This window comes from Myxine glutinosa, chromosome 1 (genome assembly GCF_964187855.1).
Source record: "Myxine glutinosa chromosome 1, kmMyxGlut1.1, whole genome shotgun sequence".
NCBI classification, from domain to species: domain Eukaryota; kingdom Metazoa; phylum Chordata; class Myxini; order Myxiniformes; family Myxinidae; genus Myxine; species Myxine glutinosa.
In genome coordinates this window covers 195,384,339-195,412,138 of record NC_136261.1, presented here as the reverse complement: position 1 = coordinate 195,412,138, position 27,800 = coordinate 195,384,339, and the positions used below count along the sequence as shown (strand labels likewise).

The window sequence follows — 27,800 nt, the reverse complement described above, 5'->3', positions numbered from 1 at the left end:
TGGTTCTTTTAACAAATAAATCACCCAAGTGTAAAAGAAACTCACCAGATTGATATACTGAGTTAAGAAAGTAAACCCTATCAAGAAAAAAAAAAGATTCCATATTAAATGCCAAGTCTGTGTACATATATATATATATACTAGCTTGGCTCGGCTCGCTGCGCTCGCCTCACCAAGCGTTGTTACTGAGGAACGGGTTTATTTTAGCTGAGGATAATGACTGTACCTGAGTTGCTGTGTTGTCATGATTTACACCAATCATAATACAAACAATTATTTTGCACAAATGTATTTGTTGTGTTTGTGATATTACATTTTTATTGGCAATTTAGGTTGAAGATTTCGGTTGAATGTTTTGTTTTTTTTCAAGAAAGAACCCCTCAGCACATACATCGGGGAGGGGTAGGTGCAGCCTGGAAGTTTGGGACGATTAGACCTCACCACCACGTAATTCAAAACACCTCACCACCAAGTAATTCAAAACACCTCACCACCAAGTAATTTAAAACACCTCACAGCCATAAAACACGTAATAAAAACACCTCACCACCACAAAATTAAAAACACCTCACAGCCATAAAACACGAAATCAAAACACCTCTCAGCCACGAAATTATAAACACCTCACCACCATGTCATTTAAAAACACCTCACCACCAAGTAATTCAAATCACCTCACCACCACATAGTTCAAAACACCTCATCACCACATAATTAAAAACACCTCACCACCACTAATTATAAATACCTCGCCACCACGTAATTCAAAACACCTCACCACCATGTGATTTAAAAACACCTCACCACCACATCATTCAAAATACCTCACCACCACGTGATTCAAAACCACCACGTGATTCAAAACCACCACAACGTTATTAAAAACACTTCACAACCATGGAAACAAAAGTTTGAGTGAGTCGTTAAGTGACGACACAGACACTGCCCAGATGTGTAGATATAGAGATAAATGACTGTAGCCGAGTTGCCGTTTTGTCATGGTTTAAACCAATCATAATTCAAACAATTAGTTTGCACAAATGTATTTGTAATATACATGATATCACATTTTATAAACAATTGAAGTTGAAAAAAATTTTTTCCCCCCAAAAAAGTACAAAAAAAAAAAAAAAAAATTCGAAATTTTTTCTAGAAAAATACCCTTAGGACATACCAACGGGAAAGATATGTGCATACCAGAAGTTTGGTACGATTTCACAAAAGTTTGAGAAAGTAGTTCAGTGACAAGACAACACAACACAACACAACACAACACAGGACAGGACAGACACTGCACAGATATATATATTATGCCCATGGTGGTGGTGGTCCGTATGAAGCCTGTGGCTGCTTGGCTGCATAATTTTCTTGAAGCACAGCTGTGCCACTGATGCAGTTCCCCCGTTACCAGTACACTGCTGATGCAGTGTCCCCACACAGACACGTTATGTTACCAGTAAGAAAGGGGCTATCAGACACGCTATGTTACCAGTAAGGTGGTACTCATTTGCCGACTTCAGAAGGATGACTAGCTGAGTCAACCCACCTGACGTTATTTCAAAGGCAGGACAGGTGCTCGAACACAAGACCCTAAGATCTCAATCCAGCCACCTTAAATGCTACCATACTGGGTGTTCACATGCACGGCAATGCGTCATTGTGTGCGCCGTCTATTGGAAGGACGCCAAGCCGTCGGACCTATCTGCCAGCATTGATTATTCGTTGTCATTAAGGATCCCACAGTGTTTTTCGCAAAGAGTAGGCGAGTTATTGCCGGCACACTGAACAAATTCCGAATTCCTGCCACTTCCAGTCTAACATCAGCCCTGGCCACCTGATTCCAGAGTCTTGAGCCAGAACCTTTCCTTCTAACTGACCCTTCAAGGTGGGAATGATTGATGCCAGAATGAAGAAGAAGAAATTGTTTTGGGATTGTGCCTGCTCATTTCGGTTTGAGGATTGTGAATGTTTTTTAATAGTCATGATTTATGATTATTGAGTTTCTTTCGTTGAGGATTTAGGTATTTTTTCTCACTGAAAGATTCGTTTTTTGTATACATAGTCATGGATCGTCTAAGAGTTAGCACACTGAATGGATCAGTACACAATAGGTCAAAAGGAACAGCAGAGAGAGTGCTTGTAGGGAGAAACACCAATAGCAGAGTTGAAGGCCAAGATAGAGCGAGACCTGGACAATCCAGTTGTGGGAAGAATGAGTGGGGGGGGGGGGGGGGGGGTGGGGGGTGTAGGTGAGTGCATTAAAGGACAACATGGATTCAAAAGGAAACTTACAGGAGGGAAAACCTGAAGTTTGGATGGAGGAGCGATTGGGGTAGAGAGGGGATGGGTAGTTAATGAGGATAGCAAAGGTCATAGTTTTTGGGTTGAGGATGATCTGAGATGGTGATGGACAGCTGTATTGAAGAATTGGAGGGAAGAATGAGATTGAAGAGAATGTACAAGTTTGTTCCACTGGCAGAAAAAAGAGGAATGAAAGAGTGAAGGTGAGCAGAGAGCCCAGATTTTGGCAGTTTAACTTTAAGAGGGTTGCTGGCAGATCTTGTGCGACCTATAGGAATATTTAGGGGACAGAGCACAGACAGAGCTGGGGGAGCAAGGCCGGAGAGGAGTCTGTAGAAGACAGAAAGACCACCACCAACCTGCCTGCAGTGAGTGAGTGAAAGGCCCTCGGAGTTAGCTTCATCGCGGTAGATTCCAATGATTCTGAAAGCTTTGGTTTTGAATTCTGAATTAACGAATGAGTGTCGGTCGGTGAGCAGTGATCCTAGATTTAGGATTTTAGGTAGTTTCACCAGAAGCGGGTTGGTGGTGGACCGTGTGTGCCCTGCAGAATAATCGAGTTTTGGCATGTGAGTCATTGACTATCTTTTGATGAATCATATAATTTTTTACAGTTATGCACTTAATGTAATAAAACTTGTCCTTTGAGCTTTAATTTTTACATTTACTGATGATAACTTTATACATTATGCCTTTTCTAAATCATGTGTGTGCATGTGTGTTTGTGTTTTAGACCAGCTGGAACGTGTCTTTCTGCATCTTGGCCTAGCTGAAACTGATGAGCAACTTCAGACAGTTGTTGCAAAGTTTCTACCACCAGTTCTGCTCAAGCTATCCAGCTCACAAGAGGGAGTGCGAAAGAAGGTGCTAAAGTCGAAGTCAGGGCTGCAACCAAAAATTACCTAACAGCTTCGGCCCAGTTTGAGACATACATAAGAATTTTCACGAAATATGAGTTATTTGTCACATCTGAGTTGAATACATTATTACATTGATTGACAGCTTTGTCACACAACTATGGGCCGAGCTCAAAACTTTCATTGGAGTGTGACAATGTTTGTTTTCTTTTTCAGGGTTCTGGTGCCAGTAGATATGCAAACTACAAGTATATCATCTGCAATTCTACATATATTACATATTCAATTAGAGTTCATAGAGCACCTTAACCCACGCAGTCTTGAGAAAAAGGACATAGGAAGGATCTTTTCAACTTGTGTTTTGTGTTTCCAAGAGCGATCTATCTACATTAGCTTTGTTCGTGAACTTTGAATAATCAGGCAGACAGAATAAAATAAAATAAATCACACCCGTTTCCGAAGGAAGCGGTTCAGTTTCGCATTTTAAGTATGAAATAGGCAAATCCTAGAAATGAACAAAACCCATTAGAATTACCCTTTATAACCCATTATATTTACCCTTTAGAGCCCACCCAATACCGAGGTGGCAAACCTGCAGGATCTTCGTTCTCGGATCACAGCTGCATGCTCGCTGGCGGACGCAAACATGCTGAGCCGAACATGGCAATAACTCATGTACCGCCTTGATGTGCTGCGATCGACAAACGGAGCTCACATTGAAGTGTCTTGATGTTGTGCACAAAACTTTATATGAGTTTCTGTATCATATAAACCAAAGGGTATCGTTGTATCATTTGTGGTTCTAAATATATTAATAACCAAAGTTATCCAGGTCTTTTTGGAACACCCTGTGTTTACCTAGGCGAATGCATAAACTATGGAGATTCCATTTACCTGGTTGCAGGCCTGTCTGTTTAATGTAACGTTATATGGTAAAATTATTTCTCCATTCATAAACTTCATTCGTTAACAGTCTGCTGCGCTGAGTAATACACTTATTCTTGCACTCCTTTGTTGACAAAATACTGAATTTCAAACTACATATTTAATTGTTTTTATTTTGTTCTTTTGTTGGATATATGATTTTCAGGTCATGGAGCTCCTTGTTCACTTGAACAAACGAATAAAGAGCCGACCCAAAGTCCTGCTTCCGGTGGAGACACTGCTGCTGCTGTACCAAGATCCGTCTGCCACCTCGTTTGTCACAGTGAGTGGGTTTCTTTTCACTGTAAATCCTAACAGATTATTTTCAAATATTAAAATTCTGTTTGGATCTTGTTTGAATTGTGCATAACGACATTATGAAAACCATGCCACGGTGTAATGGAATAAGCACGGTATGTGATATTCCAGTGTTTTCTATTTACATGATGCAGATACTGTGCAGTGTTTCATTGATGCTTAGGCCGGATCTGGATTCGGACCTGAACCAAAATCTAATCGGTGTATTCTTGTCACCTAACCAACTCGTCCACCAAGTTTATTCACAATACATCCACAACCTTTTTAAATATCATGTTATATATCACTTTTTGTCCAATCTCTCAGTAGTGAGGAATCACTTAAAATTAAATAAATCTCTTATCCAAATCCATATTCTGATCTTCACAAAAATGTAATCGATTAGTCCTCGTCAGAAACCCAACCTCTCCACCAAGTTCGGTCCACAGCCGTCCACAACCTTTTGAGACATCCTTCTTTATATAGTTTTTGGCCCTATCTCCAAATGGTGAAGAATCACTTAAAAAATTCTAATCGCCGGATCCGAATCCGGATCTTCACAAAAATCTAATCGATTAGTCCTCGTCAGAAACCCAACCTCTCCACCAAGTTTGGTCCACAGCCGTCCACAACTTTTTGAGACATCCTTCTTTATATAGTTTTTGGCCCCATCTCCAAATGGTGAAGAATCACTTTAAAAATTCTAATCGCCGGATCCGAATCCAGATCTTCACAAAAATCTAATCATTTCGTCCTTGTCAGACACCCAACCTCTCTGCCAAATTTCGCCCAAATCCGTCCATAAATTTTTGAGATATCTTGTTCACAAACCGACAAACAGGTGGCGGAGGTAATGAATATGAAATTTTATTTCTAATTAGGAACAACAATCAACAAATACTTGGTAACTGTTGTTATGGTAACTGATGTTACAGTTTGTCCATGCTGAAATCCGAGATTGAACATCAGCTTCTAGTTCCAATTTCAATTGAATTTAAAAGTTTGATGAAACATTTAAGCAATTGCATGTCACAGACAACTGGAACATTGTGCACAATAGTGAGAAAATTGTCATTTTGAATTAAAAATGGCGTTCATTCAACTTAGTGGAACGTCAAACAGCACAAATCACTATGCAGTACAGTATATGTCGGTAGCACCAATGACACATTAACAAATGAAGAAAATACAAGTAACATACTTGAACTTGAACGTGCTTAATAACTGGAGTTCACAGTCATAAAATGCAGAGCTCCAGGTACAAAAACATGTGTAGAGTGTGTTTTGTTAGCACCTCAAGGATGTTGAGTTGAGCATGTTGAGCATGTTGTAGATGTTGAGCACATGTTCCACCAATTAAATTTGAGGTAAGCATAACACAATTAATATGTGTTGACTAGAATACTGTATTTCTGGATGTTGGTACAGTTGTAGAGGTGAGTGTTAGATGTGGGAATGATCAGTAGGACTGTTCAAATCACAAACCCCAGGTCAATCAAAATCAGGGATTTTATAATGCTCTCTCGCATTAACTAGGATCGGGGCAACCAGCAACTTCAGTATCTTATCTCTGGTGTAGTATATTTTGGCCTCCTGCGTGGACCACTTCCGATAGTGGTGAGCATGCACCATCACAGATACTTCATAGTTACGGCCCTGAACATCTTTTATTTTGCCAAGATTCTGCTCCCCATCATATTCAACAACACACCAATCTTTGACCTTGATCCTTGATGTCCTGTGGGACAGTTTCAGTTGGAAGTGATTCTTCTTCTGCATCCTTCGTCAAGGTGAATGGGACAGATTCTCCATCGATGACCAGAAGTTTATCTGAAGTGCACATTTCTTTCATGTTCTTGGATCTTCGTTCTGTATGCAGCATAAGGTTTGTCACCTAGGCAAGTGTATAGACAATTATTTCATGTTCTTGGATCTCTGTTCGTATGCAGCATAAGGCTGCAGCGTAGCATCATTGGCTGAGGGCACGGCTGTGCTGCTGATGCAGTGTCCTCTGCTGGTTAATGCAGCAATTTGGTTGGAATTTGTTCAGTGTGCTGGTGATAGCTCGCTCACTCTTTGCGAAGGACAACATGGGATTTTTAACATCCACCAACGAATGCTTGCAGGCGGGACGCCCATTTGACATCCATCCGAGGACACATCAATGAATCACCCTGTCTGTGAAACACGGGATGACAGTTTATAGCCTGGTCGGGATCGAAGAGGTTCAGTCACTCAAACTCTTGGGTTTCATTTTCAGCCATGATCTCTCTTGGGCAAGCCACATTTCAAAGTTGGCCTCCAAATCCAGATGCCGACTGGGCATCCTCTGTCATGATAAGTCCTTCCTTGGCACACCTGAGCTCCTGTGCACCGACAAGGCTTTCATCCGCAGCTTGATGGAGCAATGCTCTACCCTCTGGGCTGGCTCCCCTACCTCATCTTACTTACATCTACCACAGCTTGATGCAGTGGAAACCAAGGTTTTAAAGGTCATTGGAATCTCTTGCGACAAAGCTGAGTCCATGGGCCTGTCTCTTCGCCATCACCAACTTAACACATTGTTCACATGCCATCAAGAGCTACATGTTCAAGTGGTTACACCAAACAGGCCATCCGGTAACCCTGTCAATAAAGTGTTCTCTTGCATTTCTCCTGTATTACCCTCGGATACGATAGTGTATTGTATAATTTAGAAGTGTATATATGCTTATTATTAGTCATAAAGTTTACCTGTGTGACATCTATTGACTTGCTTAACATGATTCATAGTTTTATTGATTCTTCCTGAATAATTATTACTCAATTTCATACAACATTTGTATCTTTTTGCACTGTCGTAGAACTTTGCAATAATCTACATCAAGCTTGGATATCCACGTCTGCCAATTGAGGAACGATGTGAGCTCGCACCATCACTAGTTGCTTCTCTTGCAGGAAAACCTCCCCCTCAGCAAGACAGGTAACATTCTCAATGTATGGTTACAAAGTGGATATTAGTGGTTCTTTAAAATAGTTTAATCTACAGTGACTATTATACATTGTTGAATTATCGTATTTTAATGTTAAATCTCACTTCTCTATTATTGTTTAGGCCTGGCCAGGATAACCTAGAGGTATTCGCACTCGCCTCTTAGCTGTCCAGCCTGGGTTTGAATGTCAACCCAGTTATAAACTGTTATCATAGTGTTTTGCAGGCTGGGCGAGGCATCAATGTGTACGCCGTCTCTCGAATGGATGTTAAACTGGGGGTCGCTTTTGTAGCATTCATTGGTAGATTGTAGAGATCGAACCATGTCCTTTGTAAAGAGTAGGTGAGCTATCTCCGGCATCCTGGCCGAATTCCAAATTCCTGCCCTGACCGACTTGCTGGGAAGGTGATTGCAAACCGCAAAGCATAACCCGTACCAAGAAACTGCTTCGACATCACCAACGCTTTACAAGTATGGTAGACGTGATCCCATCTCATTATGAATGTTTAAAGAAATAGTGCACATAGCTTGCCAATGCAGTGATCATTAATATTGGGCACACTTGAGCTTTTCTAATGAGCGTAAAAATAATACTGCAGAGTTATCTCGACTTTGTTGAAAAGTTCAAGTCTATTATAGAAGAATTTTTGTTTTCCTACATAAACAAAGTTTATGGGAGAGTGGATAAATTTTATTAATGTAGACTTGCTTGCAAATGCAGGAGAAAATGGAAGAATGAAAAGGAATTGGAAGCAATGACAAATTGCCTTAAGTTTAGTAGAAAATGTTCCAAGTCAGCAGATTGTGATTTGGAAGAAAAGTGACAATTGCTCAGGTGGACCTGTTGAATCAGAAGTTGGAAAGAAGCAGCACTCGACGTGCCAACTCAGAAGAATGAATAGCACAGCTAACCTGAATATCTCGCACTGACAGTGCATTCATGGGTTCAAGCACATTGTCATGCTAAAGGACATGCTACCACATACTAATATACTAGCATACAAAACCTGTAGCTTTGCTGAAGGAAATACCAATGTTTGCGTAATTGTGAAAAAACAAACAAACAAACAGTTGTTGTTGTTGTTGTTGTTGTTGTTGGTCCTTCCATGTGCTTTTGCATATTGTCTCGTTCCCAGCTGTCCATTAACACGGACCACTGAACGGATGAACTGAACTGCTTTTACTCCCTGGACACATCAATTTGTTTCAATTTAAAGTCTTTTTTTTTTAGGTATTAGTTTGTCGACAGCAACCGCTCAGGGTAGTACTACCGTTTGGACTGAGGAGCATTAAACTGGTGCCCGGAACCATCTTACACTCTCCATGTCAGGATTGCTGGTTTTACTTTCTGTCTCACTCAAACTATCAGCTACCGGGCTAGCTTCCATCTCTCTTTCTCGCAAACAAACATCATACACTTTTCATCAAAGACTTTTCTTCCTCATTTTCACTCCTCACCTTTACGCTCTCTTTTATTAGTCCCCTACCGGTGTACACCGGAGGGGACTATAGGTTTGCACTCCGTCCCTCCGTCTGTCAGTCTGTCAGTCTGTCAGTCCGTCACGCAAAGAACAGTTTTCCGGACTTTTTTTCTAAACTCTTAATGCTAATGATTTCAAACTTGGTACATGGTTTCCTCATGATAAGTTACAGATCAAGTTCAGATCAGATCAGTTCAGTTACAGATCAGATCAAGTTCGAACTTCATGACGTTTCGATCATTTTTGACAAATACTCTCGGGGCTGGGCCTGAGTTGTATGCATTTATATGTATAGGGGAAACCCCATTTTTATATGGTAGTATAGGTCCTAGGCTTTAAAAAAAAATTGGGTTCTCGCTCGAAATCCCTATAGATTTTGCCCAGCTTGCCCCAAAAGTTGCCCGTCGGGCGAGAAACCATACCGGTCATATCTCGGCCATTTCTTGAGCGATTTTGACAAAAGAAATGTTTAAATAGAGGTTTATTTGGCTGTTGAACACGCTAAAAGCAATATTTAGTCGATTTGAGAACTGGTTTACATGATAGCGGCTCTGAAGCTCTTCCGGAGAAACCAAATCAGGTCCGAAATTTTTAATCCTGAATATCTCTTAGGTCATTTTATTATTTTAGATGATACGTTTTTGCTAAAAATGGAATACAGGTTTTACTGTTAGACAACTGCCATATCACACAAATTTATTAAGATTAACACCCACATCACAATGAATTTGTGTAAACCTCCACCATATCAGATCTAATTATATGGATTGGTGCAGGCATCATCTTGCAACTTCATGCACTTGCAGAAAGGGGTGCAGCCCACCTCCTCCATGCGGCATGGACATTGGCTCGAGCACACTTGCCACAGTTACAGGTCACTGTCCACCGCTTATTCAGAGTCTTGCACCCTGTGACTGGAACAAGGCAGTCGTTCTCTAGCTGATACCCAAAATGTAGTGGATCTATGATGCTGGGTTGGAAGAGGTGGATAATCGAGTATGTACCGAACAAGGCTTGCATTATGTGTGGAAGCAAACCCTCTGACGTTGGAGGCAAATTTTGATGTGATGAGCCCTTGGTCTGATGATATATTTGGGCACGAAGCTGTGTGAAGGACGAAAATTGGTTAGTCTCTCTTAATACCAGCACGAGGAATTTTTCAGCATCAGCCTTGGTCTCGGGTGTAATTGTCATTTCTCTACCGAAATTTCTAAGCAATTGGGTGGGCTGGGCTTTGAGGGCAGCTTTCTTGGTGCCTACTTTGCTCATTGCATCACATCCAGTCAAGCAGTGCAAGGCAGGAAGGACATTGCAAACGTCTTGACCTTGACGTTCGTGCAGAATGTGCAGTGGGATATATCGCACAGTTTTGCCGCGTCCACCTCGCATTGTCATCCGTCCAAACCGCATTGCTTGCGCTCCACGATCGCATAGTTTCAGTTGTCGGATATACCAAGTCCGCCATGTGGCTATCACTGACTTCCAAGTTAAGTCTGCCTATGGCCCAAGCCATATCGGATAGTCGCTTGTCCCGCCTAGTGTCATCGTAGACTGCTGGTTGATCGTGGCCTCTGTAGGATGTGGGTAGGTCATACTTTTTCAGATTTTCTCCAAATTCGTGTAGCTGCTGACATGGCAATACTTCCTTTAGGGCTTTCGGACCATGAACTACAGATGTGTCAGAGCGCTTGGGTTTGGATAAGACGGCCTTAGGCTTATGCTGGTAGAGGACACACACCGTATCATGTTCAGATGAATTTGCACCTTCGTGGTCCCAGTTGTCCATTGCTGCTGATGTGAAGTTCCCTGGGTCAAAATGGGCTGGCAACTTCATGTCCTCTTCATTTTGGTTGACAGTGAACGCGGCCATGTCATGCTGGTACTGGCGAAGTTCAGTGTAGCTCATGGCCAGCGCCTGTCGATTCAGAGAGGTGACAAAGATTTTGCCACCACGTCATAGACTGTGGGCAAACTCGGCATTCAATACAGACATTGGTGTTCTTTTTCTGCCAGAATGGTGAATGTAGAACATGTGCTGGAACATGGTCTGTATTTTCCGACACCGCTGGACTGAAAGAGAACCATCTTTGCACGGCACCTGTTCCTCCTCCTGGTCTACATCATCGACATCTTCCTGCATGTCACTTGTTATTACTTGGTCAGCTGCGGCCCTGTATGTGGCTGGATTGAATTTAAACAAATGGCCATAAAACTGCAGGATGGGCTCTGGGATATTCATCTTTGACCAGGCTTGCTTTAAATCTTGGGCATCACAGAAGCGATCATCTAAGTCGAAGTCGTAGTCATGCAAGCATGCTCTGAATTGAGCTGCTACTAATTGCATGGGACTCACTGATCGGATACGCTCAGCAAGTACATTTGCCTCATTACCCAGCACATAGAATACCATGAGGCATTTTCTTGCAGAATCTGAGTAAGCAAAGTCTATCAGGTCGTTGAACTGCTTGTAGAGGAGGACCTTCACATCCCTATTCTGGACATTACCTTTACCTCCTAGGTGGCTGTTCATCTGGTCTCGAATAGTAGAAAGTTCATAACCCTTGCCAGCACTCAGACCCATCTCAATCTCGTCAACGATCTCATTCCACACCCGCTGCTTGGCATTGAGTTGTACAGGGGCACTAAAAGTTCTGGAGCGTTCATACTGCTGAATATATTTGCACATGCACTGGTTGTGATAATAAATATCAGACCCATACACAGCATGTTCGTCTTGAAGGTCACAAGTTCGATGGAAAACATCATCCTGGAAGTAGACGGTCGCATCTAGGAATATGTTTGCTCGGTTACTCTCGCAGATTCTATATTTGGTGAAGTCACGGTTGACTGACTTGTTGCCACATATGACGCATGTATGTATACTGATAGTACACAGTGGCACGACCAGGTGCCACACAAGCCGGTGTTCGCATGCTGTTGGACTGTGAACGAGTTGTAGTAGATGTTGGTGTTGGGTTGATGCATCATCACCAGAGGGCATAGATTGCTTCAATGCTTCTTTCTGCTTCTCCTTAAGCTTGGCAATTTTGGTGCTATTTGTGTAGCCCTTGTAGCACGCATTTGTGACATGATAATTGAATAGAGCACCAGGCGTCAACTTCTTCAACCTTGCGAGCACCGCATCTTGTCGTGTCTCACTTGCGGATATAATCTGATCGCACCCATGTTGTGTACACACCAGCTTGTCTTGGGTGTACTCTTGGCAAATAATACAAAGCTCCTCATCAAACTCAACCGCAGCATCAGTCGCAGCGCTAAGATTGACCGCTTCCATCATGATGTTAGTCAGTTCCAATCTGAAATGGAAAGAGAGATAAAAAAAGGGTTTAAAAATATCTTAAAACACATTGACAAATGACAATCACGAATATATCAAAGCTAGTGATGGTAGTAAGTCCTATAAACATGGTTCGATTCCTTCGATTGACATTGGAATCACTTGATAGAGACTCAATATCGAATTTTATTGTTTTAAACGTGTTCCCCACCCAAAAGAACCTCTATTTAAAAAAAAAGTTTGTCAAAATCGCTCAAGAAATGGCCAAGATATGACCGGTATGGTTTCTCGCCCGACGGGCAACTTTTGGGGCAAGCTGGGCAAAATGTATAGGGATTTCGAGCGAGAACCCAATTTTTTTTTAAAGCCTAGGACCTATACTACCATATAAAAATGGGGTTTCCCCTATACATATAAATGCATACAACTCAGGCCCAGCCCCAGGAGCAAAAGTTATGGCACTTTGAACTTTGGTAATTTCCCCAACAGTTTTCCGGACGACAGACTGCCGGTAGGGGACATGTATTGCAGCGCAATACTCAGAATGCTTGTTTCTCTTTACTTACTCAAAAACTCTGATGTTATTCTCTCTTTCTTCACTTTTCTGTCAATGCAGTTCTTTTATTTCAGTGAACTCCATTCAATGTACAATGTGCGCTGAGTGGGTTCATCAAAAATGTAGTGGTCTGAGAGGATCATTAACCAGTGCGGCAGCTACATTCAAATGTAAGGTGTGCACAGAGGGAGCTGCAGATGGAGGAAATGTTGAGTTGGATCTTGGAGACAGCGTGAAGCTGGAAGGTGTGAAAACATTTTGCTACCTCGGAGACATGCTGAATGGAGAAGGTGGATCAGACTTGGCAACGGTTGCTAGAGTGAGATGTGCATGGAAGAAGTTTCGGGAACTGAGTGGCGTGCTGATGAGGAGGGGAGTGTCGTTGAAGCTGAAGGGAAAGGTGTATGCTGCATGTGTGAGAAGTGTTATGATTTATGGGAGCGAGACATGGGGTAATGAATGCAGAGCAGCAACGAAGGTTGGAAAGGGTGGAAATGCGAATGGTTCGATGGATGTGCGGAGTATCGTTGAGAGAGAGGAAGGCAAATTATGAATTGCGAAAGATGATGGGAATAGAGCCTGTGATTGATGTTGTGAAGAGGAACAGGTTGAGATGGTTTGGTCATGTGTTGAGGAAGGATGAAAGTGACTGGTTGAGAAGGATGATAGAAATGAATGTAGAAGGAAGTAGAGGACAGGGAAGACAGAGAAAGACATGGCTAAAGATGGTGGAAGAAGAAATGCGGGCAAGGGGGTTAACAAGGAGAGATGCAGAAAATAGGGCAAGATGGAGAAGATTGTCATGGGGACCGCAAGGCTAACCCCCGCTCTAGCAGGGAAAATGGCCTTAAAATGCATGTTGTTGTTGTTTGCAGTTCTTTTATTTACAGCCTGGCCTCGATAATGACTAAATTGTCCGTGACTGGAGCCTTCAACATAAAAAAACATTGGCGGCCTTACCTACGCACGTGAATGTGAGGAGAGACATGAGGCTCCTTAGCTCTTTTAAAACAAATGAGGTTTATTTCCCAAAAAATCAAACCACAAATAACGAGGGAAGATTGAATCCGATGGAGGTACGATGGCAGAATGGGGGAAGGGAAAGTGGTAGAACACGTAAAAAGGAATCAATAAATAACTACATATAATGGGGTAATAAATAACTCTCAGAGGCGCCACACACGATACTTGAACCATTTTTTTGGACTTAAACCATTTTGGTTTGAACCACCGACCTCCCAGACTCCCAGGCTGGTCCTCAGTTTGTGGGTGTTTCTTTTATGGCGGATTGAATCGGCGAGATTATTGATCAAGTTCATTGCATTCAGAAAGTATTCAGACCCCTTCACTTTTTTCACATTTTGTTATGTTGCAGCCTTATGCTGAAATCGTTTCAATTCATTTTTTCCCTCATCAATCTACACTCAATACCCCATAATGACAAAGAGAAAACAGGATTTTAGAAAGTTTTGCAAATTTATTAAAATGAAAAAACTGAAATATCACATTGACATAAGTATTCATACCCTTTGCTATGACACTCGAAATTTAGCTCAGGTGCCTCCCATTTCTCTTGATCATCTTTGAGATGTTTCTACACCTTGATTGGAGTCCACGTGTGGTAAATTCAAATGATTGGACATGATTTGGAAAGGCACACACCTGTCTATATAAGGTCTCCCAGCTGACAATGCATATCAGAGCAAAAACCAAGCCATGAGGTCGAAGGAACTGCCTGCAGATCTCAGAGACAGAATTCTGTCGCGGCACAGATCTGCTGAAGCCTACAAAAAAATTTCCTGCTGCATTGAAGGTTCCCAAGAGCACAGTGGCCTCCATAATTCTTAAATGGAAGAAGTTTGGAACAACCAGGACTCTTCCTAGAGTTGGCCGCTCGGCCAAACTGAACAATCGGGGGAGAAGGGCCTTGGTAATAGAGGTGACCAAGAACCCGATGGTCACTCTGGCTGAGCTCCAGAGATCCTGTGTTGAGATGGGAGAAACTTCCAGAAGGACAACCATCACTGCAACACTCCACCGATCTGGGCTTTATGGCAGAGTGGCCAGACGGAAGCCTCTCCTCAGTGAAAGACACATGAAAGCCCACAGAATCTTGTTTCTCACAGTCTGAGATTCCTTTAGGTGCTTTTTTGCAAACTCCAAGCGGGCTTTCATGTGTTTCCTGTGCCCTGGATGGATTTCTCTCATCGCCCTTTCCTGTTCTGACTGGAGTTCCCCAAGGTAGTGTGCTGGGCCCTGTGCTTTTTCTGGTCTTCATCAATGATCTCTCCGACTCTCTGGAAAATCCTCTCTATCTCTTTGCTGATGACTCCACTCTCTGCCGCTCCATTCCTCATCCCTCAGATCGGCAGCCTGCAGCCTCCTCACTCTCTACAGACCTGGACAAAATCACAGACTGGTCAAACAAGTGGAACATGTCTTTCAATCCTGACAAATCTCACACTCTTACTATGTCTCTCCGAAAAGACCGACTGGAAAACCCTCCCATCTACTTTCTCAACAATCCTCTCCAAGAAGTTCTGTCGCTCAAGCTTTTGGGTCTCACTATCTGCCATGATCTTTCTTGGGAAAACCACATTTCTGAGCTGGCCTCCAAAGCCAGTCGCCGACTGGGCATCCTGCATCGTGCGAAGTCCTTCCTAGGCACACCTGAGCTCCTTAACACATACAAGGCTTTCATCCGCAGCTCAATGAAATACTGTTCCCCCCTCTGGGCCGGTGCTCCTGCCTCACACCTAGCTCGGCTTCACGCTGTTGAAGCCAAAGCTTTCAGAATCATTAGAATCTCCTGCGATGAAGCTAACTCCGAGGGCCTTTCACTCACTCACTGCAGGCAGGTTGGTGGTCTTTCTGTCTTCTACCGAATCCTCTCCGGCCTTTCTCCCCAGCTCTCTCTGTGCTCTGTCCCCCAAATATTCCTGCAGGTCGCACAAGATTTGCCAGCAACCCTCTTATGGTTAAACTGCCAAAATCTCGGCTCTCTGCTCACCTTCACTCTTTAATTCCTCTTTTCTCCCACCTCTGGAACAAACTCCCCCACTCCCTTCAATCCCACTCCTCCCTCCAGGTCTTTAAAACAGCTGTTCACCACCATCTCTTATGTTCCCCCATCCAAAACCTTGATCTTTTCTACTCCCGCTAATTCACCCCAGATACACTTTTTCGAAATTCCAACTTCTCTCCTGGAAGTCCTTGCAGTGTCAATATGTTTTATAACTCTCCCACCTCCCCCCAAGCCCTCTCCCTCCCACAGTTCTCTCGATGTCCCTGCTCTCAAATGTTGTGTTTGTGTCCTTCCCTCTCTCTCCCCATCTTGTCTACCACTCCCCTTATTTTGTGTTTTATTTGTCGGTTTGTGTCGGTTTGACTTTTTGTGTGATTAATGTTAGCTCTTTCACGAGCCTCGACCTTGTATCCAAAAAAAAAAGAAAAAAAAAGTGTTGTCACCCAGACAACACACAGTGCAAACACAGCTGTTGGGTAACCTTAGGTAAGTCATGTAACTTCCTGGTGCACTCTGGGTGCTGGTGATGCCATCTGGTGATGGTCACCTTTCTCTCAGCAGTCAGCAGGACAATTAAGGAGCAATTTCATGCCATCCCAACGCCGATGGGATGCCAACCCACAGGCTTTATCTATGCTCTATCCTATAAATGCTGAGCATCTAGTGAGTAAGCTGCACGTACCATTTTAAAGTCTTTGGTATGACTCTGTTATGGGTTGAATTGAATCACCGACTCCTAGACTCAGCGGACACTCGAACCACAAAGCCACCAAGTCTGGTGTGAAGGTGCTGTGAAATGTGAGAAATAAAAATGTTGGCAACCTGATCTGCCCAAAGTTATAACAGCACTTTCATTCACTCGTGTGGAGAGGAATACTTGACTTTCTCAAGGCTAGTATCGGTCTGTGTCAGCAAACATAAAATATTAGGTTTTGTAAAATGTATGTTGACGAAGGGGTGTTAACAGCCTTGTGAAGGAAAGGTAAGTTGAGGTTTTGTGCCTTAACTCCTTTTTAGGTTGTCATAGGCCTGTAATTGAATGTGAAAGCACAGATAACCATTTTTGTGGGTCGATGCAATCTAATGTAGGCCTTTGTCTATCTGCCCTCTTGAATGTCAGAAGATGCCATTATACCTCTTAATAAGTTATTTTTGTAGCTTTGTTTTCTACCACCTTTCCCACCTGAGTTATGATGTTTCTTGCAGCTTGATACAACTCCTGGTACCCGTGTTGAACCACCTGAAGTTCCCAGCAGACAGCACTCGTCGAGCTGCAATGTTTGGATTGGCTGAGCGTCAAGGTTGTGCACAGATGCTTCTTGACTTCCTGCTGGACACTCTGATGATGCCATATGGGTAGGGATTAAATTGTGTTACAACAAAACAAACTAATGAACTAGAACGGCACTCGGTAGAGAGCATATCTCCGCCTGGTTGGCCATATCACTCAATGGTGAAGAATCACTTTAAAATTCTACGAGCTGGATCCGGATCCGGATCTTCACCAAAATTGAATATATTCTTCCTTGTCACACACACAACCTGTCCAACAAGTTTTTTCCAAATCCGTCCACAACTTTTTGAGATATCCTACTAAGTATTGTTTTTGGCCCTATCTCCCAATGGTGAAGAATCACTTTAAAATTATAGTAGCCAGATCCGAATCCGGATCTTCACCAAAATCTAATCATTTCGTCCTTGTCACATACGCTACATCTCTGCCAAATTTCGTCCGAATCCGTCCACAACTTTTTGAGATATCGTGTTCACAACCAAACGGACAACCAAACAGACAGACAGACAGGGGTGAAAACATAACCTCCATCCACCTTTGGTGGTGGAGGTAATAATGCTTTAACAAATTGAGACAGAAATTCCCTTTATGTTGATCAGAGTGGTTCTTCAAAATGAAAGTTATAAAAGTCATGCTCCTAACAATGAAAATTTTTTGTGTGTATGAAAAAACCCTTTTGGTGAAATTTTAAGCCATTTAGATTAAATTTAGGGGTTGCACACAGAGTTTGTAATTTCACATACTATTTGGCTCGCATAAAAGTTTGTAGTTTATTAATTTATTCTCCACTGCTATACTTGTGATTTTGACCATTACAGTTGACCTATGACCTTGCTATGTACTGCACATTTTGAAGTTGTTTTTAAGTTAATTGAATACAGTACAGCTGTACTCTGGTAAGCCTGGTGTTGGCTTCGTGGTTAGGGTGCCGGCTTGGGATCTTAGGATCCTGAGTTCGAATTCTGGTCGATCGCTGAATTAATGCCAGGCAGGTTGACTCAGCCTGTCATCCTTCTGAGATCGGCAAATTGAGTACCAGCTTGCTTGGATGAATGATCCTGGTGTGTACCCCGATTTAGAATAGGTACACCGTATCCCTGCGCATCGTAGGAGGCGACTAAGGGTTGGCGTCAGGAAGGGCATCCGGCCATAAAAACATTGCCTCAAAAAGGGAACCATGAGGTCATGGGACCCGCAAGGCTAACCCCCGCTTTAGCGGGGAAAATTGGCCTTAAAACGATTATTCATTCATTCATTCACGGCTGTACTCTGGTGTATGCAGTTGCTCTCATTGAAGAGTACGATCGTCTCCTGACAAGGGATGAACAGCAAACCCAGTATCTGCTTCAAGTTGTGACAGAACATCGCAAGAGGTTTCCCGATTGCAGGAAATCAACGCTTATCGGGCACAACGCTTGTCGGGCACAACCATTGAGTGGCTGGCAACCATGAGGGACTGTGCAACCCCTAAAACTTGATGTATTCCAAAAATATTTCACATGCAGAAGTTTTACCTCAATCCCCAAAAAATTAAAGGTTAGGAGAAAAAGAATTCAATTTTTTTTTTGCCTTATGTAGCTAAGAACCACCCTAATGTTTATACATATGAAGGTGCACCGCAGAAGGTTTTTCTACACAGTAGTGCATTGTCCTCAATGGTGCCATTACCCCGAGGTACTGAATTTATAAATCTTTATTAATTATTTCGAGTCAACAACTTTCTGTTTAAAAAAAAGTGCCTCTTCTGTTTCCAAAGAACATAAATTCCATTTCAAAAAATATATTATATTTTGTGTTATCAATAAAAATAAAGAATTTATTTGTGTATTGGAATTTATTTTTATTTCCATCATTAAGTGTCGCACATAAAATCCTCCACAATGCCCTTGAATGGTGTATTTTCCGCCAAGGTGTTGCATAAACGTGGGGAATAATAAAATAAAAATAAAAACAAACAGCAGGTGGGGAAAATGTGGAAACTGAATCCATGGGACATGGCAATTTAAACTAAACTGGAGCAAAGTCGATGGCGCGCCATAGCCAATCCCCATGCTTCCCACCTAGAGCAAAGTTGAAAGATGGCAAAAACTTTCACCAGGAACACGTATGGAAGACCTAATATCAAATTATGAGTTGAATATTTATTCACGGAGGAGGGGAAGAGGGGGGAGAGGGGGGAGGGGGAGGGGAGGAAGGAAGGAGAGGGGGGAGGGGAGGGGCCGGAGGGGGAAGGGGAGGGGGAGAGGGGAGAGGGAAGAGATCTTGGAGATCTCGCAAGATCTCGGAGACGGTGGGAGGGATTTTCGAAGCTCCACACGGTCTCCACGTTTTTCGAAGTTAAGTCTGTTCACAATTGTATTTTGTCCAAACTGTATTTATCTTTCGGTGTGTGAAGTTATTGTGTGCAACTTTGGTTGTTTCTCGGTGTTTATCTTTCATAAATTGATCGTCTGTTTGCCGTGTCGCGAGCAAGGCCTTTGCCGCGTCGCGAACGATTTGAAATCGAAGTTAAGTGATTGTTCCCATTTGTATTTTCGTTAAAACTGTATTTATTTATGGTGTTGTACGTATATTGTGTCCCGACGAAGATTTTTCGGTGCAAATCTTTCATACCTGTATTGAAAATCGTGTTAATTCGTGTCGTGTCTTGAGGCCTTGTACAGTGTGCACTGTACAACCTTGAGGCTTTGTTTTTCTCTCAGCGGTCCGTCGTTTGTGATCCAATAACTTTCGTTCTCTGTATTCCCAGTCTTTTCACCCATAGCCTACTTCCTTGTGTAAATCTCAACAAAAAAAAAAACAAAAAAACAAAAAAAAAACATTTCCTTCTCTGTTCTCATTCGTTTATTCATTCTTATTCGTTCGTTCGTTCTTCGACCATGTGTTTCTCCCCCATTTCCCCAGATAGTTTTCACTCATTAACCTTCAATGTTTACACTTTCCCCTCAAGTTATGTATTCCGTCATATTTTATAACACCTTTTTCTTCTTCTTCTTTAAAAGGCTGCTTTCGACTTGCTCACCAAATCAATTCATCCCAAAAAAAATATCCATCTCCTATAGTGCCTTTTTTCTACATTCCCTAAACTCTCCTGCACTCCATCCTCCATCCAGCGTCCTTAAACGTATTTTTAACTCGAAGGTCACAAGAAACTCATTTTGCAATAAATGTTCGTTTCCCATAAATCGTACACTTTCAAAAATCCAATCTCACCCCTCCCCTCCAAATCTTCCCCATAACCCCTCCCCTCCAAATCTTCCCCATCACCCCTCCCCTCCAAATCTTCCCCATCACCCATCCCTTTCAAATCTCCCCCCTTGCCCCCTTCCTCCTAAACTACCCCCTCACCCCTCCCCGCCAAGACGCCCCCTCGCCCCTCCCCTCCTAGACTCCTGCCTCACCCCTCCCCTCCAAATCTCCCCCATATCCCATCCCTTTCAAATCCCTCCCCTTGTCCCTTCCCTCCCAAACTCCCCCCTCACCCCTCCCCTTCAAATCTCCCCACCCTCATTGCTTCTCAATTTCCCCCCTCTCACTCCCCCTCCTCAAAGCGTCCTCCCCGCTTCTTCCCCCTTCAAACTCTCACCTCCATCTCCCCCAACCTTCTGCCTCGCTCTTCCCCCTCCTCAAATAACACCTCATTGTGGCTCACCCAATCACCATCAAACCTTTTGTCCGCCCCATCCTTCCCTTTCTCCGAGCTATTCTGAAATCTCTGACACACCTTCAACAGCTCTCCCTACCTCTTCCACCTCTTCCACATCTTACCCTACCCCTCCTCCCCCCCTGTTCTGTATCTGATGCTCCCCCTTCCTCTTCATTAACGGTATGGACCTCAAACATCCGGGGCCTTCGTTCAAACTTAACTGATCTCTCCATACAGGTTGCTTCTGTCAAACCAGACGTGATCTGCTTAACAGAAACTTTCCTCCTTTATGATGTCTCTGATTCCATAGTATCTCTCCCGGGCTACTCCCTCCTCCGGTATGATAGACCTGAGCCTCGTCCTGGAGGCGGGGTTGCTATCTTTATCAAAAACTCTCTTCCTCACTCGCCCTGCACTGCACTCTCTCCACCTCACCCCCAGGAATACCTCTGGCTATGGCTTCCCCTTCGCTCCCACCTCTTGTTCATATGTGTGTTGTACCGTCCACCAAACAGTGATGACTCCATCTACATCTCGCTGTCTGATGATATGGACCAACTTCTATCTACTCATCCCAACTCTCTCTTCCTCATATGTGGTGATTTCAACTGTCATCATGCCAGTTGGCTGGGTGTGGGTACCTCTCTCACCAGCCATGGCTCCTCAGCAAAGGACTTCTGCGACTCACTGGGACTGACACAATCTGTCAATTTCCCCACCCGGATCTCAGTCAACGGAACATCTTCTCTTCTGGACTTGGTTATGACTAACTTCCCTGAAAATGTCTGCTGCTCTTCTTCTGCTCCGATCAGATCATCTGATCATGTCCTTGTTAAAGTGGACATCTCTCTGACCATCCTCAGGGAGCCTGCTCAGCGTCGACGAGTCTGGCATTTCACTCAGGCCAACTGGCACGGTCTTCAAGCAGCCATCAATCATCTGGACTGGTCTCCCATCTCTACCACCTCTGACATCAACTCATCCTGGGAATTCTTCCAAAGTAAATTGCTCTCTCTCATGCACAGATTTATCCCATCTCGTCTTCAGTTGTCATACCCTTCCTCCCGTCCATGGTACACGGAATCTTGTGGTGAGGCTGTTGCCCAGAAACAACTTGCCTTCGTCTCCTGGAAAGCAAATCCAACGGAAGGAAATCTCATTTCCTTTCACAAAGCCCGAAACAAGTGTGTCCACCCTCAGGAGAGCCAGGAAACAATATCTCTCCACACTCAAGATTGAACTCTCAAACCTGTCTCCTTCCTCCAAATCCTGGTGGCGTCTGGTCAAATCCGTTTCTGGGGTTTGTTCCCTCTCCATCCCCTCCCTTACCTCAAATGGCTACACAGCTGACTCCGCACGTGAAAAAGCTGAATGCCTCAACTCTGTGTTTGCCTCTAAATCTTGTGTCCCAAACCCATCCCTCTCTGTACCCACCATACCCAGTCGTACCCTGCTGCTCCTGGACTCCGTGTCCTTTCCTCCTGACAAGGTGGAAAAGTTTCTGTCAACCCTCGACTCTGATTCTGCAACTGGACCCGACGGCATCAGCCCACGGGTCCTAAAATCCTGCTCTGCTGCTCTATCTCACCCTCTTTCTGTTCTCTTCACCCTCTCTTTTGCTCAAGGTCAACTGCCATCTGCTTGGAAATCAGCCAACATCACCGCTTTGCACAAAAAAGGTGCAAAAACAGATCCTAGCAACTACAGACCAATCAGCCTTCTCCCAATTATCAGCAAAGTCATGGAATCAATCATTGCTTCGGATATGAAATCTTTCCTCTTCTCCAATGGCTTGATCTCTGATCATCAATTTGGTTTCAGACCAGGTCACTCTACTCTGGACATGCTGCTTCTGCTGTCTCAACAATGGATGGAGGTCCTCAATGCCAAACAGGAAATTAGAGCTGTCTCCCTCGACATATCACGTGCCTTCGACACGGTCTGGCACCCCGCTCTGCTCACCAAACTCTCCTCCTTTGGTATCCATGGAAATCTCCACGCATGGCTGGCGGACTTCCTCTCTAGTCGTCGTCAACGTGTGGCCCTGAATGGGTTTCTCTCATCTCCTCTTCCTGTTCAGGCTGGAGTTCCCCAAGGCAGTGTTCTGGGCCCCGTGCTTTTTCTGGTCTTCATCAATGATCTCTCTGACTCTCGAAAATCCTCTCTATCTCTTTGCTGATGACTCCACTCTCTGCCGCTCCATTCCTCTTCCCTCAGATCGGCAGTCTGCTGCCTCCTCACTCTCTGAAGACCTGGACAAAATCACAGACTGGTCCAACAAGTGGAACATGTCTTTCAATCCTGACAAATCTCACACTCTTACTATGTCTCTCCGAAAAGATCGACTGGACAACCCTCCCATCTACTTTCTCAACAATCCTCTCCAAGAAGTTCTGTCGCTCAAGATTTTGGGTCTCACTATCTGCCATGATCTTTCTTGGGAAAACCACATTTCCAAGCTGGCCTCCAAAGCCAGTCGCCGACTGGGCATCCTCCGTCGTGCGAAGTCCTTCCTCGGCACACCTGAGCGCCTCACCACATACAAGGCTTTCATCCGCAGCTCAATGGAATACTGTTCTCCCCTATGGGCCGGTGCTCCTGCCTCACACCTAGCTCGGCTTCACGCTGTTGAAACCAAAGCTTTCAGAATTATTGGAATCTCCCGCGATGAAGCTATCTCTGAGGGCCTTTCACTCACTCACCGCAGGCAGGTAGGTGGTCTTTCTGTCTTCTACCGACTCCTCTCCGGCCTTGCACCCCCAGCTCTCTCTGTGCTCTGTCCCCCAAATATTCCTACAGGTCGCACAAGATCTGCCAGCAACCCTCTGATGGTTAAACTGCCGAAATCTCGGCTCTCTGCTCACCTTCACTCTTTCATTCCTCTTTTCTCCCGCCTCTGGAACAAACTCCCTCACTCCCTTCAATCCCACTCCTCCCTCCAGGTCTTTAAAACAGCTGTTCACCACCATCTCTTATCTTCCCCCATCCAAAACCTTGAACTTTTCTACCCCCGCTAATTCACCCCAGATTCACCTTGTTTGAAATTCCAACTTCTTTCCTGGAAGTCCTGGCAGTGTCCATATGTTTTATACCTCTCCCACCGCCCCCTTCCCATGCCCCCCCCCCCCCAAAGCCCTCGCCCTCTCTCAGATCTCTCGATGTCTCCATGTCTCTCGGTCCCTGCTCTCAAATGTTGTGTTTGTGTCCTTCCCCCTCTCTCCCCATCTTGTCTACCGCTCCCGATGTTATATGTTTTATGTGTCGGTTTGTCTTTCTGTGTGATTAATGTTCGCTCTTTCACGAGCCTCGATCTTGTATACAAAACAAAACAAACAAACAAACAAACAAAAAAAAACAAACAAACAAACAAACAAAAAATACAAACAAAAAAAAAAAGAAAAAAAAAAGAAAAAAAAAAGGGGGATGGTGAGGGATGGGAGGGTGAGGAGGGGGAGGGGGGAGGGGGGGAGGGATGGGGGAGGGGGGGAGGGGGAGGGGGTGGGCAGATGACTTGTGGCCTGAGGGGTGCATGAACCGGAGCTGCAAATCAAAGTAATTGTTACATATTTTATGTGCCCCCCCCCCCCCCAATGTTGATTGTATATACAAATTATCATTAAAAAAATGTTTTAAAACGTGCCCATAATTATAATTTTTGGCATTTCACCCTTTGATGCTGCTCAAGGGGGCGGGGCCAAAAATGACCACGTGCACTTTCGTGCCATGTGGACCATGTGGTGATCATAACTACCAAGTTTGGTGAATTCTGCAATTTTTAGGAGGAGATAGCATGACGGACAACAGACAGAGGCGATTGCAATATCCCACTCCCCCATCCACCAACCCCATTCACAACAGCTCCGTGTTGTTGTTCTTGTTAGGGGTCGATTTTTATTTATTTATTTATTTATAATATGCACCCATTGCTCGGATAGCTGTTTTATCCCACCCACATTTGTCGCTTGACTCCACCCACCATGGCCATGGCACCCAGACAAAATAATATGGCCGCCACTTGGTTTTATGGTGGGCCTAAGACATTCGGCCTGTAGTCCTCATAAAGAACCTCTGCTGATTATTATATACTGCCTGGGTTTTTTGCCTCAGATTTCCATTGGCTTTGTTTGGGTCGAGTGTTACTCACGATGAGGGACCCCAAATAATCTAACTGATGTCAAATAAAAATCATTAGTAAGGTTTAATGAAGCCTGTCAGCACGCACGGTATGCAGCTCCCTAAAAAATAGCGTTACGTAATTTTTGAATGTCCCCATATTATGGTTAAACAATCCGTGACCGTGTGATGAATCGGCTCTTTCTGATATAACCGTAGGGAAGGCTGACATAGATGAGAGGTGTCGAGTTAATCTTTAATAGCGCATTAAATGCGTCTTTCCAAATCGTGCTGTTCATCTTTTAAGAGTGCTTTGAATGCGAGTTTCCCAATTGGCCCATTACCAGATTTTGTCGCAGGATGGGACCACAGTGTTTTCATTCTTATTTTCAAAAAGTGTGGGGATTATTAATCTTGATTACAATGTCCACATATGCTAACATACAAAGGAAGTATGCAGACGTGGCAGTATATGTGCATTGTACACTGACATAAGCTCACCAGGGCTTAAAAAAAAGGTTTTTGATTCTTTTTGGCAATTTCATCTGTATTTTGATGATTTTTCACCATAGAAAAGTTTCTCCAAAGTTTCACGCATGAATGATGACCAACAGTTTGCTTTTGCGGGCGATCACATTTTCAGGGAATATTTTCACTGGTGTGAATATTTTCATTTTCAACCAAGTGTGGTGACTTTCAAATCGAATTTCATTTCGACTGGGCTCTCTCGAGATTTATAGATGGAATTGTATTCAGTTTTGGTACCAGAAATCGAGATCAAGATTCCCAGCAATGCTCATCCCAAGCAGCCGCGATTTACGTGATCGGGGTATAAATGGTACAGACAGTATTCCTTGTACATCGAATCACGGTGTTTCGAAAAGTTAAACAACTTTTCGTAATTACTCTGTGGGAATTAAGCCTCTAGTTAATCACACACGCTGTATCAGATAATACAGCGAATATTGTATTCGTAATTTGACGAAATCTTGACTTTTCTGTAATTTTAATACATTTCATTTTTTTCCTCAAAACGAAGATTCAGTTTTCCATTTCAAATCACCCATTCCATGAATATATAATTATTTTCAAACAATTCTGTATTTCAATGATATTAACAATTTATTGTTACTGGAAGTTATGGTGTATTGTCATGCATCGTTAAGATTTAAATTTTTTTTTGCTGGTTTAATGGAATTGCTGATGTATAATATGTCAGATTGGAGAAGAGAAAGGTGGATGGTTGAGGTGAAAGGAGGTGGGATGGCAGGGGTGGCATGTGGCATGGGGGAGGTGTGGGGAGGTGGGGAAGGGTAATTCACCCTCAGAATAAATGGCAAGTTGTCAGTAAAATCAAACACAAAGACTTCAGGTATCAATGTCAATGTGAGAAATTGATGGCAAAATTATGGTATTATTTACCCATTATTATATTATTCATTATTATATTATTTACCCATAAAAGGCTCACACTATTATTTATATAAAGTAAGTTGACAAATAGAAGGAGACTAAAGAGACTTTTTTTTCCTCATCAACAGTTCGTATTCGTACTCTGGTGTTCTGCTCGAAGACAGTTTCCGTACTGCCAAAGCAGTTTAATGGCATGTGGTATACTGGGTGGTTTGCCATTGCCGTCCCAGCAGTAGTTAGGGCAGGACTTTGACATTGATGTTCAAGATGCTGCCGCTAGCTCGCTTACTCTTCACGAAGGACACCGTAGGATCTTTGACATCCATAAACTAATATCGGCAGATGGGGCATCAATTTTTACGTCCATCCGTGGGAGGGCATCACCTTGTCTGTGAAACACCAATATGACAGTTTATAGCTGGGTCAAGATTCAAACCCAGGCTAGATGGCTTTGAGGTGAGTATGTGTACCTCTAGGCCATCCTGCCAGCTTTTCATCGATAATATCCTCCCGGTAATACGCTTTCATTCATTTGCACATACCTGGTGTTGGCCTAATGGTTAGGGCGGCGGGCTTGGGATCCTAAGGTCCTGAGTTCGAATCCCGTTGAATTAACGCCAGGTGGGGTTGACTCAGCCTGTCATCCTTCCGAGGTTGGTGAAATGAGTACCAGATAACTGGTTACAGAGAGGCACTGCATCAGCGGCAGACGCGCCCACAGAAATGATGCAACCAGCAGCCGGGTGGCTGCACACTAACCACCCACCATTCATTTGCACACTGTTTGCCAGTAACCCCCTCATCAATACTCATGATCTCTTCTACCCCAAATGAACCCTTTCCAAATCACTCTCTTTTTATAGGTTATTGTGATTTCTTCCCACCCCCCCCCCCCCCCCCATCTCTCTCTCACCTCTTTTTGTTTGTTAGTTGTTGGTTGGTTTGTTCCTTTTCTGTGTCATCCCCGATTTCCCCTTCCTCTTCTTGTTGTGTTTCATTCAGCTTGTGTGCAGGTTGTTCACCCCATGTCCTTCTCCCCCTACCCCTTGATCTCACACTCTCTTCTAATCTGATGTTGGTGTTTCCCCCTTTCCATTTTGTTCCCTTCCATTCTGCTCTCGTCTTGCACGAGCCTCAATCATGTACAGCATACAATAAATAAATAAAAACTAGCAAGAGCAATGAGAGATTGCAGACCCCCACTCAGACTTGTTTTGTGTGGTATATTCTGTGCAGAAAATAAATGAGAGGTTGTTGATTGCAAATGAAAGGTCTAAATGGTTTTGTTGTAAATGTGTAAAGGTCAAAGATCTAAAAAGTTGTGAAGGTCAAATGGGGTGAATGTCAAAAGGTTGAAAGGTCTGAAAAGGTCTGAAAAGGTCTAAATGGGTCTAAAGGGTCAAAATGGAGGAAAGGTCAAAGGGGTCTAAAGGGTGTAATTTATGGTCTAAAGGGTCAGTATTGTCTGAATGGGTCTAAAGAGTCTTAAAACGTCTAAAGCGTCTAAAGATCAATGGGGTCTTAGGATATAAAAAGGTCTGAAAGGTGTGGAGACCTAAAGGTCTAAAGGGTATAATGGAGTCTAAGAGTCTTTGGGGTTCCACAGGGTCAAAGGTAATCTAA

At 43.5% G+C, this 27,800-nt stretch overlaps 1 protein-coding gene across 1 annotated transcript in view; it reads left to right on the top strand.

The window, feature by feature from the left end:
* Positions 1 to 27,800, top strand: part of ECPAS (Ecm29 proteasome adaptor and scaffold) — a 305,571-nt gene that overhangs the window by 31,505 nt on the left and 246,266 nt on the right. The window contains exons 2-5 of the mRNA XM_068124669.2: positions 3,035 to 3,165; positions 4,249 to 4,365; positions 7,223 to 7,341; positions 16,918 to 17,067. Of these exons, the coding sequence (XP_067980770.2) occupies positions 3,035 to 3,165; positions 4,249 to 4,365; positions 7,223 to 7,341; positions 16,918 to 17,067 (517 nt within the window). The remainder of the gene's footprint in view (positions 1 to 3,034; positions 3,166 to 4,248; positions 4,366 to 7,222; positions 7,342 to 16,917; positions 17,068 to 27,800) is intronic.